At 45.2% G+C, this 18,853-nt stretch overlaps 1 protein-coding gene across 1 annotated transcript in view; it reads right to left on the bottom strand.

The window, feature by feature from the left end:
- The window catches only part of SSH2 (slingshot protein phosphatase 2), a 54,099-nt gene that overhangs the window by 16,114 nt on the left and 19,132 nt on the right, over positions 1-18,853 (bottom strand). Inside the window, exons 4-9 of the mRNA XM_026055309.1 lie at positions 15,905-16,008; positions 11,520-11,584; positions 6,511-6,632; positions 3,902-3,970; positions 3,050-3,115; positions 1,626-1,820 (exon numbers count right to left, since the gene is read on the bottom strand). Of these exons, the coding sequence (XP_025911094.1) occupies positions 1,626-1,820; positions 3,050-3,115; positions 3,902-3,970; positions 6,511-6,632; positions 11,520-11,584; positions 15,905-16,008 (621 nt within the window). The remainder of the gene's footprint in view (positions 1-1,625; positions 1,821-3,049; positions 3,116-3,901; positions 3,971-6,510; positions 6,633-11,519; positions 11,585-15,904; positions 16,009-18,853) is intronic.

Genomic DNA, 18,853 nt, shown 5'->3' with positions numbered 1-18,853 from the left:
TTGGGAAGGCTGCATTACACTCACTGGAGCAATATCTAAGCCTCCCCCTACCTTTCTTGGAAAGGTAACAGCTCCAAAGCTCCTTACATGGAGAGAAGAGGGCAGCTAAGCCTTTGTGCATTCCTCCACCCTCTGCTGCCAGGGGCCTTATCACCAGCTGCAAAAATAGCCTGACTAACACCAGGGGAAGTTGCAACAGAGCAGCAGCTCAGAGCTGGCTCACCCATCATAGTGAGAAGGGGCCCAGCAGTAACATCTCACACTACCTTTCTGTCTTCCTGGAAGGCTGCCAGGATGGTAAATGCACAGACTTCTGCTTTTAGAAGCAGCTACAACTCCTCTTCAACTGGTGGTTCACAAATAAAAATCATAAGAGTTCCCGGTCCTTTTAACCACAAGCATTATTTCAGAACTTGATTAAGAGAGTGCTGTCTAGGTACCCCCAGGAAATCACTCAACTGCTGCCACTGGGGAAAGGGTGGATTACACAAAGTATATATATGAAAAGTTAAAGAGAATATTAATCTGAAAGCCTGCTAAAACTTTTCAGCCTTCTTACTTGTGCATTAAAAAACAATCAAGTGCGAAGATTTGTTCATATCTGAACTACTGCCTTAGCATTATTATTCACTCACTAAACTCCAAAAACATGAAATACCCAAGAGCATAAATCAACCAATGGCACTATTACTTTGGAAAGCAGCTGGGGTTAGTGAAAAGTCATTTCTTCTACTGCAAGCAGGGCAACTAACCCCTCATGCTTGGTGTCACACCTGGACACAGACTACTTTGAGGTTATACAGTATCACTACCATCAGCAATTACTAGTTACAGGGGTTGTAGCTCTTGAATGTTGGTACAGCCTAGAAATTTTGCCTGTCCAAACTACGTACACATATACATCAGCTACTGTTTTGGACCATACACCACCAGACCTCCGAGCATTTAGCGGGAGGCAGTGTGGGACCTATATGCTGCTATTTCACACTTACAAAACTTCCCACAGCCAAGAAACACTGCTTTGCTCTTTCTCCCCATTCTCAGGTGTGCTAGCTGGATGCCTGCGAGGATGCTTCTGAGCTCAGTCTCAGAAGACCATGCCTAAACACTTCACTTCCCTGCAAAATTAACTGAATAAGGAAAAAGGACCACATTATACTAAATAGTGTGCTTAGACATGCTCCAGAGTAAAAGCAAAGTCCAGAGAAACCTGTTCCTTCCAGGAGAACAAGGGCTGGGAATCAGAGGACAAAACTAGCAAACAGGAAGGCCTAGGTTCTAGTCTCAGCTATGGCAGATGCCTCCAGGGTTTGGCCAAGACACCACACCTACCTCTTACTAGTAACACGGGACTAACCTTGCAGAAGCAAAGATCTGAGAGCAACAAGGAAACAGGTAAACAACTAGAGGTTGTACAACTAGAATGAAAACGGAGGTGGGAGGAGACAAACCTTAGCCCCAGGAGAGCAAATCCTCCACCACTGTTTACCTAACCAGGGGTCCGTTTACATCTCAGCAGGAAGCCTCCTCTCATTAGTACCTAATTAAGAGCGTTCCCCCGTGGCAATGGTCTCCTCTTCTGGAGACTGCACTGCTGACAGCTCAGCAGAGCAGAACCTACTTACACATCCGTGAAGAGGGCAGGCGAGTCGGGCCGGTGGGACTGCACATCTTGCATGGCGTTCCATTCGTTGACTGATGACTGGTCGGAGTTGATATGGCTCTCATAGTAACTGACCCACGTAAGGAAGAGGCTCCCTGGGTAGTAGTTGTTACTCCGGGCTACCTCACAAGCCTTATGTAAACTCTGCAGGGCAGACCTAGAAAGAGGAAAAATACCTCCAGCATTATCATTTCTTCCTCAGGATGGTATCGAACACAAAGCAGCAGCCAAACCCAGGATCCTGCTCGGGTGCCATCAGTTGGTACACACCCCTGTGTTAAGTGCAGCAGCTCCCGTAGCTATCCGAGCAGGAGGCTGCCCTGCAAGGGTATGTTTATAGCAGCATGTCTGGGTTACCACACACTGCAAGAGCCTGTGTGTCCCCACTGAAGCGCACTRAGACAAGGCCTTGCTGCTTGGCCTAGACAGCAGCAAAGTCGCCTGCAATTTGGAGGGTAGAGGCACCTGTGTTCTTTGGCTCCGAAAACTGCTGTAACTGCCTGAGCCATGATTAAGATGCACAGAGTTTGTCTCCAATACAGGCAGCTCTGACAACTCCGTGTAATGGTGCCATCCGCTCCCCTGAGTGCAGGGCAAAGACACCCAAGAACAAGATACGGAGAGCTGTGTGCCCAAGGGTTTAGGACTGGACTCTAGTGAGGTGTTTAGGTGTCTGCCCTCCCTCTCTGCAAGAGGGATGTTAGAGGTTTCTTCAGCTGCTGCTCGGAAACAAATCCCCCTCTCCTATTTTTAGCCTGTTTTAAATCTTTGACTGGGATCAGAAAGATCCAGGTCAAAATCACTGGGGTGACACAGAAGCATGACACCCTGACAGGGGATGTATTTCTGCAATGCAAAGAAGCTTGAGCCAGAAATACTTTAATGGCCACTACATTCTAACACAAACCACCCTAAAAGGAAAGAAAAATGCAGGCAGCTTCTCTCTCCTTCTCGCTATCACAATGACCATGTCTCACTGGAGACAGAGTCTCCTAAAATACATACAGTGAATATTTCCTTTTTTATGATGAATAAAAAAATATTCAGTTGTATTTCAAACACGCCTATATCAACAGCAAATTCTGCTTTGGAGAGACATTCAAAGCAGCGGCCCTTTGCAAAGAAAATTACCCTATTCCCTCCCATCCCCACTTCAGACGAAGGCATGGCTACTGCAGTATTATAAGCTCAATGCTGTATACCAGCACTTGCAGGTATTTTTATGTTGGTATCAAGCTTTCTTCTCTGTCTCGGAAGGAGACTTCTGGATGCCCAAGCAGGTCTCAAGATACCAATAATGCAAAGTAGCACCTGCTTTTTAGAAGTCCAAGCAGCCAAAACACCTTGGAAAAAGGATCACTGGGACAGATTATAGTAAGTGCTTACCACATTGCCTGTACAGACACTGGCTTGAATATATGAACCCTGTTATCTGTCGATACGCTGAACCCGCTGGAGAGAAGAAAAAAAAACACAGTAAAAATGTGTCCCCAAAGCAGCTTTTCAGCTAATAACTGATTGTAGCACATTAGAACAGCAAAGGAGCAGCCCTATGCATACACTTGCTTTGCTGAGTTCAGCTAGCGAACAGATCAAAATAGCACACTAAAAGCTCTAAGATGACTCTTTTTTTAAGCAGCCACTGTTCAGGAATGAAACTAAGACAGTAGGACAGTGCTTGGGTGTGCTGTTTACCTTGGCAACACAAATTCAGCGCCACAGCTGGGAGCAACAGAGTGCAGCTAAAGTGATCCTGGGGCAGCTACCAAGGAAGAAAAAGTCATTCCAAGCGCTGCACTGGACAGCCTTTGTAACTGGCACAAACAGGAGTTTGCAAGTCAGGTGTCTATTTGGCAGAGAAACATCATTCTTACTTTATATTCAGCAAAACGCTGCTGCAAGCGCTATGGAGGAATACATAATAGGATCCCTGTAAGAAGCTTTCACTACACACCCACTCACCAGTAAAAGCTCCTTTACTCTAGCTTAAACACACACATGAGCCACTGTCTCACTGTATATTTATTCACAGATAAGTGAATTATTGGGGTTCCCTGCCACAACTACTGTGATTTAGGGCCTGTGAGCCTACTAACCCGATACAGGTCAACAGCAGGAGGCCTGATGGACCTGCCAGGGCTCTGAAATCATTTGAATCCTTCTCCATACACAATGCTCCCAGCTAACGCAACCTGTAGCCCCTCTGCTATTGACCTAGAACATACAAAAGACACTCACCCATCCCCATCCAGGTGGATCAAGGTGTCACTCCACAGCGGCAGCACCAAACCCATCGTACAAGTGCTACTGTAATAAAAAAGAGAAGGTCAGACCATCTACTAYAGCACCATGCAATTACTCTAATTTCACAGGAATGGTTGCAGATGTTTGTATTCATTAGAAAAATAAAATGAATAGATCCCACTGTTGCTTCAGCAACAAACAGAGCCAGTGTTGTTTCCTACAGGTGTCTGGCAGGGATTATGAACCAGATACAGTACACCAGTACTCCTTCAGGCAAGCTTATAGGGTTAACGCACACCCAGGAGAAGAGCAAACAGGACTTAGAAGCAGCAAGCTCTCAGCAGGTCAGAGAAGGCTCACAGTCTTCGGTCAGCTCAAAGCTTTCTTTACAGATTAGTCCCTCTCAGGCTCAAGTGGTTTGGCTCCAACTCTGATCCATAGCTTTGTTTATCTGTTAGCCCCACAGCCACAGCTGCTGGGAACGGGGATCGGTGTAACGCAATGCCGGGGTGACTGTCACCAGGGCAGGTTAACAGGCACAGCGGATCACCCACTGTTGACTCCTGCCCCTTCTCCCCCTCCCACACCTAGAGGCCAAGCACAGCAGCCAGCCAAGCCAGACACCTCTTGGCAATCCTGCTCTTCTTTCAGTTGCTTTGACCTCTTTGCCCTCGTAGTCACCTGCTTTCTGAGAGGCTGAGGAAAAGGCCAAGTTAAAAGCAGAAGTCAAGTGATAGAAAAAGGCAGGGGTGGGGAAACCCCAACACAACCTGCATCAGGTTGGCAAACGAAAACGCGGAATCTCATAAAGCCGTAAATCAGCCCATAATCAAAGCAGCACATCAAGGAAGAATCAGATTCAACTGCCTCCTGTTCTAATGCTTTGCACTAGCAGTTCTCCAATTTCCTATGATCCCTAACACCCACATCAGTCACTGCAGCTCATGAGAGGTGGGGGAAGAGGGCAAGAATYGAGGCTTCAGGGGGTCAGCAGACGTGAAGTCCCGTTACACACACATGCCTCGGAGTGACTGATGCCCAGCACAAGGAGACAATACCGCACACAGCTATTTCTGTTGACTACATGAGATGAGCTCATGGAAAGTCATGTTTTTAAAAGGCTTCCCAAGGTGGCCAGGGTATTTTTAGTGATACTTTTCAGCAAGCRCTTATCAGAGTCCATAGCAACAAATCTAAATTGAGTTATAAATACTGAGTGGGCTAGGGGAGGGTGTATCAGACTGACCATCCAGAACCGAAGTAACTCTAGGAGAAAGCTAAAAACGACCCTGCTACGTTATTAGAGACTGAATGCCAATGAGCTCTCAGTTATCAAAGGTGGCTGTGCGGGTATATCACAGCCAATAGCAGGCTCCAAGCTCACAGCACCCTGTGCAAGGACAAGTTATTCTTATACTACTATTCCTATACTGAGAGCATCTCTGAGCTACAGCTGTACACGCATGTACAGGAATGGACCCAGGAGTCAGTGGCAGCATCAGGCTGGTCCCCATTTTCAGCAGGCATCACCTGAGCTAAGAATCCAAACCAAGCTGCTTGAAATTAAGCATGGTCACTGTTGTGATTAGCAGCAGGCTACCTGAAGGGTCATTTATTAGACAAACAGTTCAAAATGCTTTCTAGTGACCCTACTAAGTGCCTGAAAGTAATTTGTTTCAGCTAGGATTAGTAGCAAAATTAATTCCCGTAGCAAAGTTGTGCTTAAAGATAAGAGCTAGAAAGTAGCATGTGCATGCAAATTTCCAAAATGGGTTGAATATCCATATTCTTTTCTCACCTAGGCCAAGATTTACTTATAACTTTTTTAAGAGCCATGTCCCTCTGTGCCATTTTGCTCTCTCCAGAGTCCAATGTCCCCTTCTAAACTTGAAGCGTCTGTCCCCAAAGCTGCCGAGTGAAGCTGCCTCTTGGCTCCCAGTCACTCCAGCAGCAAAAGCTGCTTCCCCAGCCATGTCCTGCAGCCCTTTGGAGAGGTCAGCAGCAATTTAAATGAACTAAGTGAAAGCATTAAACCCTGGTGACAAACTAATGTCTGGGGAGAGCAAATGTTGTGTAACATCTGTCATCAGCAACCCTGACGTTCCCATCAGGCCCTTTGTGCCATGACCTTGGCAAGGGGCTGCCTGATAGTCACTCTCTTATTACCTGCTCTCCTGAACCCTGATGCGCAGCTTCTCTAATTGCAGCTTTTTGTCTCTTTGCAGGCAAGTCGTCTCTCTCTTGTCTACAGATGCAGCTTGGGGTCTCACCATTCAGAGATCACTTTGGGCACTTAATGTCATCACACCAGCCCAAGGCACTGAGGAATGGAGGAAATGCTAACCTGTGCTGTTTCCTTGCAGCATAAGCTGCACTCTGGGAATGAACCTCAGAGACCATCAAGATCCCAGAATTATTCCCTTCTCTCCCCTTTTCCATTTCCTTTCAGAAAAGGAAATTCTGGGTCTGCAGAAAGATGTTGGCCTGGAAAAGCTGAAGCAGTCTATCCCTAAAAAGCATGGACACCAGACAGTGGTTTCTACACTTTACTCAACACATCTGGGTGAACACAAGGATTTCCCCCACCCGGACACTATGAGTACCTGTCATTGGAAGAGAAATCCATCCCTAGGACAATGCTCTCCTCGGTGTCTTGTCTGCCGTTAGTGGATACTACCACCATGTATCTTGTGCGGTTCTGGTACGTACTTTCCAGTCTTACGGCCTAAGAAATGAAGAAGACGGATCAGCAGTGCAGACAGCAAAAGGCACACTATTACATTTACAAGTCATCTTTTCATGCTGAGTGACAGGCAAAGAAGCAGCGATGCAGTTTGCACTAGTATGGATGGCCAGGACTCCTCAGCTAGGTAACCAGCAGAGAATTGACTTACTCACACACAGTACTTTTCCACAACAGCTGGGATGTTCCTGGTGACTTCTGCACACCTTCCTGTAGGACTGCTCTCTCCCAGCAAGGCTGCATTTAAACAGCAGCCTATACGGCTGGCTGACACAGTCCTCTGACTGGTCCCAGCCTAGATAGCTTCATGCAGCATTAAGCATTCAGAGAGATGGGTGTTGAATGAGCTCTGCATCTCACAKAAGGCTTTGTTCAAAGAACCAGAGCTTTCCTTTACACTCCTGCATGTTACAATAGCTCCAAGAAGACTCTTTCCACCAATGTTCCAGACAGCTGGGCAGACAACTAGAGTCTAATTGATACGTGGTTTCCCATTGGCCCTTTGATTTTGTCAAGCAGCTTTCCCAGTGCAGAAGTAACCCTACTGTCTTATACCTGGCAGGAAAATAAAATTTCCCTATCGTTAAGCTGTATCCATCGTTGGATTCAGATTGCTCAGAAGAGGTGAAAGTCATTGTGCCTAATTGCTCCTATCCCTATCAAATGTACCCCAGTGCCAAAAGAGAGATCTAGTGGGACTGGCAGATGSCTGAATTTTCCCTCTGAACCAAATACTACTGACAGTGCTCAGATAGCAGCTGTCTGGCTAAGTTGCAAGCATCAGACCAACATCAAGTTCCAGAAAGGCTATACCAAAGTGTAGCACACTTCCAGAAGCCAAGAGCAACTGAGAATTCCAGTGGCCCAAGCAAGATTTCCTAAGGACAAACTGCTGCTCAATGAGGAGCCAGGGGAAGGGAGCCCAGACAAGCAGTGCATCTGCCTCTATAAGCTTTGCCCATACACATCTGCAGTAGGCAGTTTTTACTTGCAACACTTTTTGGACTCTGTTCCAAGCCACTTGCAGGAACAAGGACTTTAGTCACAGGATCCCAATTAGAGAAACTAGGACATCACTAAAGGAAGTGTCTTAATTATGTATACTGAATCTTAACTTTGCTTTGGACAGCCTAATCCAACCCTGGAATGCTGTCTAGCTTCAGCGTTTATTTTATTGCTAAACTGCTTCTTGAACTTTGAGCAGGGCCTGAAGAGAGCAAACATGGACGAGTAAGAAGCGCTGCAGTCTCAGCTTGCCCTGTGCTCTGGATAGACATATCCAACTGTCGCACCGGGACCCAGTTGCTGAATTCCTCATGACTGAACGGCTTAAGCTAGAATCAGTATTTGACATCTTTTACAAACAGAACCTGAATTCCTCAAACCCAGCAGCCCTGCTGCAGCCCTCGCACGCCACTGCTTGCTCAGACACACTCCCTGGAAGMCTGTGGCAGTTCAGGGATCAGAAGGCTTGCTTTAAATAGTCATTTTATGCTTAAAAAAAAAAGAAAAGAAAAAAGAAAAAAGCTCACAAGATAACTACTGCATGGGAAGATCCCTCACAAGCAGGCTGCCTTTCCCAGTCCTGCTGTGGACTGCCTGGTAGTTCGTTCTAACTTGACCTTGAGGCCAGAATGGCATCTCCTGGCTTGGAGAAAGCCCACTCTTACCCTCCTTCACACCTTGACCACCCACTAGCCAGTCAGTCTCTACCACAAGCTGCGGCAGAATCTACAGCAAAGGTTAAAACAACACAGGGAAGTCAAAACAGAGGTTGCTATTTCACACGAGTGCTCTATTGCAGGAAACTATGCTGACAGCGGTGGGGAAAGCCTCCCAATGCAGCGGCTCTGGTGATGAGGGTGGAACAGCAAGTGCAGGCAGGAGACAGCATTGACTGTGCTTTCTAGACTTGTCTGATAGGACTGAAGACCAACAGAAACTACCCAAACGTTGAAGCCAGCAGACAGATGTGCTCTGTACAGCGAGAGACTGTGCCCCACCCCATTTCTTTAGGATAAGTCATGCTAAAACCAGGCTTCTTTTCTTTCTTACTCCTTGAGTCACTGGGATTCCTTTGGAAACACAGAGGATCAAAGTGGTCAGGCCTTCGAGGTGCGAATTCTGCCAAAGCTGGCTGTTTCTACAACTAACCGCTTGTAGCAAAACAGAAAGGGTGCTCTTCAACCTAGAAGAGCAAGCAATCACCAAGGTCTTGGTGGTTAAAGTCATTACCTACATTAGGATCCAAACCTCAAACAGAAACAAAAACTTGCCTGAAACCAGAGCAGCCAGCCAAGAGTTGTGCTGTGTCCAGGGCATGAACATGAGAGTTTTGTTCTAATTCTCTTGAGGCCAGTCCAACGGCAAGAGGATTAGCATAATCTAACTTACTTTTGCTAAACCAATTTGGCTAGCAGTAATTAGAAGTGTGGTTTCAACGCAAGACCCTTTAGAACAGGGCTAGCCAAACAGCGGCCAAAGGTCATGTAGCATCAAGTCATTGGGGGGGGATTTTCAGAGGAACAATTAAGAGAAACAGGACAAGGCTTATTGTGGCATTCTCTAGACCTAACACTTATACCCTTCCCACAAAGGGAAGAACCATCACTGGAGCAGATAATGCATTTTGCTAAGTTTACAAGAATAATAAAACAGTAAACTTTACATTCTAAACCAGCCAATCTCAAAAATTACTATTAAGAGTCATGACATGCCCATCAAGTCAGAAATCAGTCTCTAACCTTTTCATTAAGCACTAGCTTACATGCTCACTCAATAGAAGGAGCACAACCATTAACTAAAGGGTCTGATGCCTTTTAAATGAGGATATTTGAAATCACAGTCAATCTATGGAGGATGGCCTAGGTTCAGGGACAGTCATGAGATGGAAGGTTCTTTCTCAACAGTTCATCTACATAGAGCTAGCTTTCTCCTCAATTTGGGGAAGTTATTTATAATCTGTTTATGCACAAGAAGTCCTCTGTAGACCTTCCAGGGCTAGCAACATTTTTTAGTTTTACCTACACACAATCCAATTTTACCTTCTGCTGCAATCTTGTTTCATCAGAAGTATCATGAGATATTCTATCAATCCTTATCAACAGCACATTCTAACAGGTAAGTTCATGCTGATCTTTCATCTTTTTCATGCTACAGGACAGTAAGTGCTTCATACAGGAATGCATTTCTCACTGGGATATTTGATTTGAAGACTTTTAGAAGTCTTGTTTCATTATTAAATACATAAGCGAACAGCTCCCCACTCTGCCAAGTTCCAGGAGTACTTTTAATCAATTTGTACACTTCTAACCCATTTTCCCCCTTCCTACTGATCTTACACTGGTACCATTGCTCTGATCCTGCTCTCACGAAAGGCTACAAAAACTCTGCCAATAGCTCCAACAGAAACAAGAGTTGTTCCAAAACCTAAGTGTAGGTTTATAGAGGATTAGATTCCTCTGTTGCCCTCTGAATGACAGCAGCCAACACAAGAAGAGAAGGCGTTTCTCTCAGTACTGTTTATATTTCAAATCTTATTGGTATCTGCTATTTTATGAGAGAGTCTATTGCAGCTCTGCACACCCTTCGTTCGTCAAGAATCAATTAGATTCAAGTAGACTATCGAACTTAACCTCATGCAAGATTTTAGCATTCCAAATGCAGCTCTGAACAAAAGGGTTTATGTCTCAGCCCACAAAGTCCTTATTCAGCTGTTAAGGCTAATTTGTCCCAAATCACACAATGTAGCCAGTGATATTACTGAACAATGACTGGTTCAATAGCTTCCAATGTTCTAACCCTGGCTCTGATTCTGCAAAGTACTGAGAACCTCCATTCCCATCAGCTTCACTGAAACGTTAGCGACTGCAAGGTGGGCCTGACAAAGTTTAGGAGTAGGTCCTTTGGTTTGCTTACAAAGATTGCTCATGGCAAAATATGTGGTCCTTTATGTGGTCCTTTCTGTGGTCCTTTTTAAAGTTAAAGCATTCTGTAGCATCCCCGGCTGTTTTCTAGGCATATCCATTAGATAAGTCTAGCTCCAGCAAAATTTATGAGGATTCTGCAAGCCAGAGGTGCCAGAATAACACTTCTGATGCTGGCAATCCTTCTTTGGACATACATTGCTAAGACGCACCAAGACAACACATGAAAGGAACTCCAAACTACTGAATGATAAGAGATGTAGAGACATTGCAGTCATGCCTGACCTTGAAGAGTACTTCAGCAAGTCCTATGCAAATTCCTCACCGCTGCTCTTCAGCTTCTAGAGGTCTTTGGGACAGCACATTAATACTATAAACAGCATCACTTAATTTTCATTACATCATTAAAGGAGGCAACAACCCAGAAAAGCAGGTAGACAGGGATCAGTATGGGAGTGTAGTTACACAGGGATCTTACAAGCTTCTTCATGATAAGCCATTGCCTTTTGGGATGCAAAAATTTAGGAAAGCACAGAGTGAGGAAAACAGCTGAACTAAGGGGGCAGGGCAGGTGTTCACACTGGTCAGACATAAGTTACCGACTCCCGATTTAACTAGGACACCAAGTTAACCAAGTTAACGTACCCAGCTTCTCTGGCAATTGTTACAATACTTTTTGAGAGCACAAGTACTTAGTACTTGGATAAGACAAAGGCAGAGTTTTCTAGCCATACAATTTGTCTCTCTGGACAACCAAATAAGCCGGGCTTTCACAATCGGCTGCTTTTTTTCCCTTGTGGCTGCAAAGAAGTCTCCCCAAATTTGATGATGAAACCACTGGAACATGCACACACCACTGCTTTCATGAGTTACACAGATGTATTCGTCAAGTGGTATTTAACCTTCACATTTACAACTGCAGATAAGCAAAAAGCCAGCCTACCAGTCTGATGTTGTCTTCTGGGCGGAGCAGTATGAACATGGCCTGCAGGTGTTGCTGGAGATCCCCTGTAGGAAAGAGGGAAAGGTAAGGGCACAAAAAGCTTTAAATCACATGCAAGCTCCTGGCTTGTCCAGTCAGAGCAAACCTCTATCAAGAAACTTGACACGTCATTATGAGCATTGCCACTTCCACCCACCYGGAAATGACAAAACTTCTTTATGCCTCTTAGTCAGCTGCTTTTTGCTCTCTGTACTCACCTGTTCCCATCTAACCACGCTTTCTCCTAACTTCTGTTACCCTTTCAACAGCAGGAAGAAGTGTTTCAGTATTATTCGTTCCTTTAAACGCCAAGGCAAGCTAGGTAGAAATGGCCCCCACCCCATGGTTCAGCATCCCATACTACCATGTGGTTCACCAAACCAGGAATCTTTCACTGGTTTTACATCGACTTTTTAGGTAGTGCAGAACTCCCACCTAGATAAAAGTATCCCCTTTGAAATGAGATTCAGTCCCATCTTAGAGCAACATGTGCTCACATTTGCTTATGTGCCAGCCCCACCTAAAGGTCTCTAAAAATTGCCACCTGAAAAAAATCAAGAAACCATACTTCTTCCTTGAAAGTGCTTACTACTGCTTTATTGGTGAGGCTGAGGAAGGCTGAAAGCAGAAATCACTGTTAACGCAGCAACTTTAAAGCCTTCTTAAAGAGAGCTGGGTAGTGCAGGTTCCTAAACCAGCAGCATTTGAAAGACAAAAGTGAGACTCCTTTCCCTTTGTCCTGCTGCACAGGCTTTGCAGCACCACTCCCTGGCCCGTGGTCAGCAAGGGGTTTCTCTGCTAAGCACATCACCCTCAGAGTGTCAGTAAGCAACAACACCTCCAGCAATAGGCTGTTTTTTCAATCATTACCTGGAAAATGAATTTGCATTCCCAGAAAGGAGAGTGGAAGGCTGCCAGGTGGCACAGATCAGCAAGAAGAGGAGTCTTTGCTCTGCCACCTTCTCCCACTCCTACACAGATGGGAAGCTAAGTTTAGGTAACACTGCAGGGAAGAGCATGAATGTTGGAGCAAGTATCCAGTGCAAGGTTTCATGGACTTTCAAAAATAAGGAGACACAGGGCATGGAGCAGCATCCAAAAATGCCACATAAGGGAAGTGGAAGAAAGGAAACATTGCCCAGCGAGAGCATCCTACCTAGCTGCCAAATGATTTTTATAGCTGATGGAACAGCAGGGCTGAAGAGCTGCTGCCGCCTCTCTCTCCTCATGGGACAAGCACAAGCCTGTGTGGAGTGGGCTACACAGGACAGAGCAATCTCTGCTCTCCCCTTCCTTCTGCCTTGAAACGCATGGAGAATGAGTCAATGCCCCAGGACTGCATTTCTACCAGGTGGGCGGTGAGAGTGGAGGGGAAGAAAATTTTGAGGCAACCAGCAGTGCTAGCAAAGTCGTGTACAAAGCACCAGAGGAGGTGACAGCACCTGAAGCTACTTCCCGGCCAAGCACATTGTCCCCAGCGCTGGAGCAGCTGGCACATGCCTCCCTAAACAGCAATTATCCAGAGAGACAGTTAGCACAGGAAAGGCCACCTCATCCATCGGATGCTTGATCTCCCGGGGGTGCAGTGGGAGACAGGATTTCCCTGTGTCAACACCAGTACAAAATCTTGGCAATGACACTCAGTTGCAGTGGGTTTCAGATGCTAGCGTGGTAGGAATCAGAGAGAACGGTGGGTCCAACAGATAAAGGTCCCTTTGCTTCAGGTGGCGTCTCCTGCCTGCAGCTTGGAAGAGCCCAGGATGTATTTGACTCATGAGGTATTCACATATGTTAAGCAGCTTGAAATGAAAGACGCGTCACCTCAGTTTTTCTGCTTCACCTCCCTGAAAGAACAGTTCCCATATACTGCTGCCACTAATTCAACACCAGAAATCACTTTTACGAGATGAAGCTCCCAAAGATAAAATACACCACCAGAACTACTGGATTCTCTCAATACTTTAAAAAAAAAAAAAAAAAAAAAAACCCTAAGTGGGTCTCCCTTTCTGCAAGACTCAAGGAGCTCCACTAACCCTCATCCTCAGAAAGTTTATCGTAGTCCTCCATTCCCCTGCTGATTACCAGCCTGTCCCACCAACCTTGGAAGCTCTAGAGCTAGAAAGTAAGGCACCACTTCCTTGGCCAGCTTTACACTGCTTGCAGTATTTTCAGCCCTGAACACACAAGGCATTCTGTAAGCTTGCTGGATTAAGAAAAAGTAAAAGGAAAGGTTTTAGTGTGCCAGAATCAGCACAAACATTCCTGTCCTATGAAGAGCCATGAGCTCTGCTGGCATTCATGGCACGTCTGCTGCTTCCCTATCACAATGTCCAGCAACAAGCAGATGCTTTTGTTTCCTCTGAGCTGGCAGGCTAGGTCCAAAGCATCAGCTAGGAAGGGATCTTAAGCTGACTCATAGTATCCTAGAGATGGCAAAAGCTCCAGGAAAGTTGCATTCTTTTCTGGCCTTCTCCAATGCTGTCAGAGTGCAAAAGCAAAGCCCACTAACCTACAGAACAGAGCCAGTTTGGCAGGTGGCACAGAGCTCAGGACCGCCTGGGAGATGAGCATGGACAGCTGGTACCTTATCTAGTCAATCTGCCAACTAATGTTTTATATTTCTGAAGATAATACAATTAAAGAAATGGGTGTGGGCATTCATTATTTCCTGTTACGCATTTACTTTTTTATGCTGGATTCTAGCACCTCTTGAATTCAGGAGGTCAGAAAGGTTAGGGAACCTTCCTAGAAACTGCTCTAACAGCCACTTGAAACACTATAGCATCCACAGGCAGCAATTTCATACTGGAAAGCTATGCCCACTCCCCACCCCCTTCCAATTTTGTGTGCCAGAGTTAAATCACATGACACTTACAGGGGAACAGAAGTTGAGCACAGATTATCAGAGGCCAAGAAAGGAGAGTTTTCTTTGCCACAGACTCTGCTAGCTCATTGCTGATGGCTGGTTCACCTCTCCATCGTTGTTTTAAATTGGGGTAGCACAGGCATTTTGCTTAGGAAGGAGACAGACTGATCTCTTGGTGTCTGCTGGCACATACTGAATGTTAGAAAAGTTAACAGAAATGTGGTGCACATTCTCATACAAAAGACACTTTTCAGTGAGATCTCCAAGTGCCTTAAAAAATACCGTACCATCAATATCACTTAACAAGCTAGGACAGTGAGGAAAGGAGAAGTACTGATGCCTTGCTAAACCTCACCCCCTAAGTTGAAGAGACTGGAATAAAAAAAAATCTTCTAAGAACAAAAATCCCATCCCTCAGGCAAACCAGCCTCTCTGAATACAGAACATCTTGCTGTAAGCAATTACAACACAGCAGATTTGCTTTCTTGGCAGCCTGGCTTCTAAAAGCTCTGTGCTGATTAGACAAGCGACTTTGTTTTCCACCAAGCTTTCCCAACCTCATGCAAGTCAGCTGTAGCATGCAGAATCCAAGGCAGCAAAGAGACTCAACGCTGTTCATGCTGCCTTGCATAGGTTCACAAGGAAACCCATCATGCTTTTTGGTAATGGACAAAATTGAATCCAGCCTCTCTGTTTTTCTCTCTGCTCCATAGGCAAATCTGAAATACTCAACATTATTTTTTTCCTGGTGATTGTTTAATGGAAGGGAAAAACCCCATGCTATCTGATCCCTGTAAAGCACCATCCATGAATAAGCACCACACACACATTGAAAAACAACCTTCCCTGAAATGTTTGAGTTTCATTATTCAGACTGACCTTTCAAACAAAGAAATCAAAGCACAAAACAAATTAAACTCCAGGAGATAAAGGGGGTGGAATTCTGACTGCCTCCGTATTATTCACACTGTTCGCAAGTTGGAGGAGTCACACTCATTCTGCTCAGAGGTTTCTTTACCACCATGCAGAGGTAAGTTTCCTTCCTTTCTTCCATCATAAGAGGTTGGTTTCAGATCAGGAATGACAGTTACTCACTCCATAGCATAACCTCAAGTTTTCCAGTGCAATGCACAAAGGTTTTGAGCACGACCGTCCATCTCCACTCTCATGCAGAAGTCACAGSATGAGATTTTGGGGGACAGAGCACACGTAGCACTCCTGTTCACAACTCTCCATGATGTCACGACTGCTGCCATGAAGTCACTCATTTGTTTGATTTTGCTTGATAAACAAGGGAGTGCTGAAATCATCTTTTCTTCCAGCACAAAATATTGCAATCTTGAGATGGGGATGTCTAACTTTTCTGTTTTACACAAGGTGTGCATTAATGCACCTTATTTGATGTGAAAGAACTCAAGGAAGGTGAAGTCAGAAACTGAGTGAGCAGAGGACCCTCAGCTGGTGGAGGCAACACACTTACCTGCATGCTTGTTGCGCCTGTGGCTGATCCGGGGAGTAGAAGACCCATTTCCTCGTGGCAGGAAGAGTGCTGCACCTTTCACAGTGAGGAAGCTTTCGCTGATGCTGCAAGGGAAGAGACAAACCAGTGAACAAGGAAAACTTGATAGAGCTGGCTTTAAAAGGAGAAAAGCAAGAGAACAAGAGAGGTTCCACTCTTTCAATGAATGGTCTGTTATTCTGCAAAGAAGAGATTTAGACCCAAACCATTCTGTTGGTAAAGGACTTTTTTCTCTTCTTCTTTCTCATAGAAGTACTGCAAACATTCAAAGCATAACTGAGAACAGCATAAACAGAGAAATTCTGAAAAGCAGAACATGTCTGGTATCGTTCTGCCTGCAGAGGTGGGACCTGAGGGATTAACCTGCGGCTATGTTTTTGATTTGAAAGTCAAGGTGAGAGATCCACATTTCTAAATGGTGATTAATACAACAGGCCCACGCACCCCTGTCATGATGGATCCTGTTAACCCTCTGCGTTGTGGTTCAGACCCAGCTGATGCCTCGTAGAAACAAATGTCTCCCTTCAGTAGTTAGTGCAAGCAGAATCAGCACGCATAACAGATTACGAGACCATGAAACTAAACCGTCTATGAATCATATGCTAAATAACTCACAAAGACTTTGATAAATTAAAACTGTAACGCTGTTGACTTCAGACATCACTTACTGCCTTGACTTTGCCCTTTAATCAAGTCATGTGAGGAGACAAGTTTGTAGAAAGGGGCAATAAAGAGTTCGCAAGATCTGAAGAACAGCTGATATTTTAAACACATCTTCCAGTAGCTTTCTTAAAATGGCTGTGGCTCTTGGAAGAAGTGGGATTCTTTCTACACATTGCGATTAAGTCATCCTATTGCATAGTTCAAGGTTCCTGCTTTTCTCAGGATTGATGAGATAGCCATGCACGCTTTGAAGAAAGTCAGACCAATTTTACAGTAACAGGATGGTCGATGAACGTGATAAGAGAGGATGGGAGAGTCCCTGGCATTGTGTACCTCACCAGCTCGGTGCCTTGAAAAAGRAGTTGTTTTGCCCTCTTGACCGAACAAGAGACCAGGAACCTCTTAGTTCCTTTCTCTGCTTAAGCAAATACTAAAGCTGATTATTCCTTTTGCTGAAGGGCAAAAGAACAGGAAATTATAATAGAGAGAAAAAAGCCCCACCATATATCTGAACAAATTCTAAGTTACAGAAGGCAGGTAAGTGCCAGAACACACCATGTCATCCCCCCTTCACGGCTGCTTCTGCTCTGCAGAACAAGTAAAGGCTAACTGCTGCCTTCAGCCCCTAAACTGGGAACCCTTCTCAGTACCTACTTAGAGGTAGGCATATACTTAAGCACCGCAGAAGACAGGAGCGTTACAGAGCACTCAAATGTCACCATGAACCAGGAGTTGGCACGGCAGGAGCGTGTGGTCTTCTCGTTTCCTGATCTGAGGTTGACTGTTCTCCAATAGRCTTTGCCTATTAAGTTTTTATATCTGTATGAATTACAAAAGCTTGTGTTAAAACTGGTTTTCCCCCTAACCTCAAGCACATTTCTGGGCACCTCTCCATTCTCCTGGTGGGCATATCAAAAATTTTCTTAATTCCAAATTCTCTGAGCTCCAGAAAAGCAGATGCACACCCAGAAAGAACTTTTTTTTTTTTTTAAAGCCTGTAGCACATCCCAGTGTTTAGACTGCACTGTCTGTCATAACCTCAGCACTCCTCCTCAGTGACAAAGCGTCTCCCAGGACTATTTTCTAAAATTATAGCAGATGTCAAACATTCAGTGGATGTTTTAACAAAACCAGAATTTCAAAAAAGGAAAAATCTCTCTTCCTAAATTAAAATGGATCAGAGATCTTTATCTGTGCTAAAAACAAACCCCAAACAAACAAAAAAACCACTGGGCACACACAGCACAGATGTTTCCCCATAGGATAGTCAGACCCCTCTCACGCCAAAAATTTTGACCGAGCCTCTCTAGATCTTGGCGACAAATACATCCTCTGAAAGTCCTCAAGCTCCACAGTTCCTTGGAGCTTGAGTACTACCGAAACACTGAGCTATCTTGAAGGCGCTGACTTCACAAGATCTTTCCCCCTCATTTAGTCAATATGCTTTCATTCAGCAGTGACCTTAGGTTTTGGAAAAGCACAGTTCTGTTTCTGCCTAGCATCCACCAGCAGGAGCGGGATAAGAAAGCAGGCTCTGTATTGCAGAGCCTCTTCAGGACACAAGAAAATAATGGTGAAAGAGTCAGAAGACATTTGCTCCCTTTCCTCTTCCCTCTACAACCTCACCACAGGGGCAAATGAATTTCAAGCTGCACTGGAGGAAAAACAACTCAGTAGTCACAGCCAGTTTTCATGTAGTTAATTCTACCAACAAAGCCACCAACTGATATCAGCAAACCCTTCAGCCTATGCCTGAGGCTTCCCCAGAAGGCTGAATTAGCAACTTATTTTTAGTAAATAAAGCAGCATGTGGCTAGGGGGCTGGGAGGTTAAAAATCTTCTCACTTCCATCACTTTTTCTTATCACCAGCTCCCTGCTGTTGGCCACCTGCCTGGAATGGAGACCTGCCGCAGAACTAAAGAGATTCCTATCAGGTCCATCCTCCCACTGGGCCACCTTCGCTAAGGCCACCAAGCGCCTTGTTTTGGGACATTAACCCCAAGCAACAAGCTTGAATTGCTAAGGCTGGAACTGAAAGGGAATGTAGTTTCCGATATGAAGGGTCGCGACAGCTCAAGAATGTGGCAAAACAAATCATTCTTGTAGAGCAGGGAGGTCAAGCAGGCAGGACAAGACCTCATGCAAGGCAGGAACGAGTGCAGGAGATGGCCATCAGCACCGACAGGAAAAGAGTCAATAGGCAAGACAAGAGCACAAGAAGCAAACAGCAACCAGTGTGTCTGGGT

This window comes from Apteryx rowi, unplaced genomic scaffold (assembly GCF_003343035.1).
Source record: "Apteryx rowi isolate R43461 unplaced genomic scaffold, aptRow1 scaffold_99, whole genome shotgun sequence".
Taxonomy (NCBI): Eukaryota; Metazoa; Chordata; class Aves; order Apterygiformes; family Apterygidae; genus Apteryx; species Apteryx rowi.
This window is presented reverse-complemented; position numbering and strand designations above follow the sequence as displayed.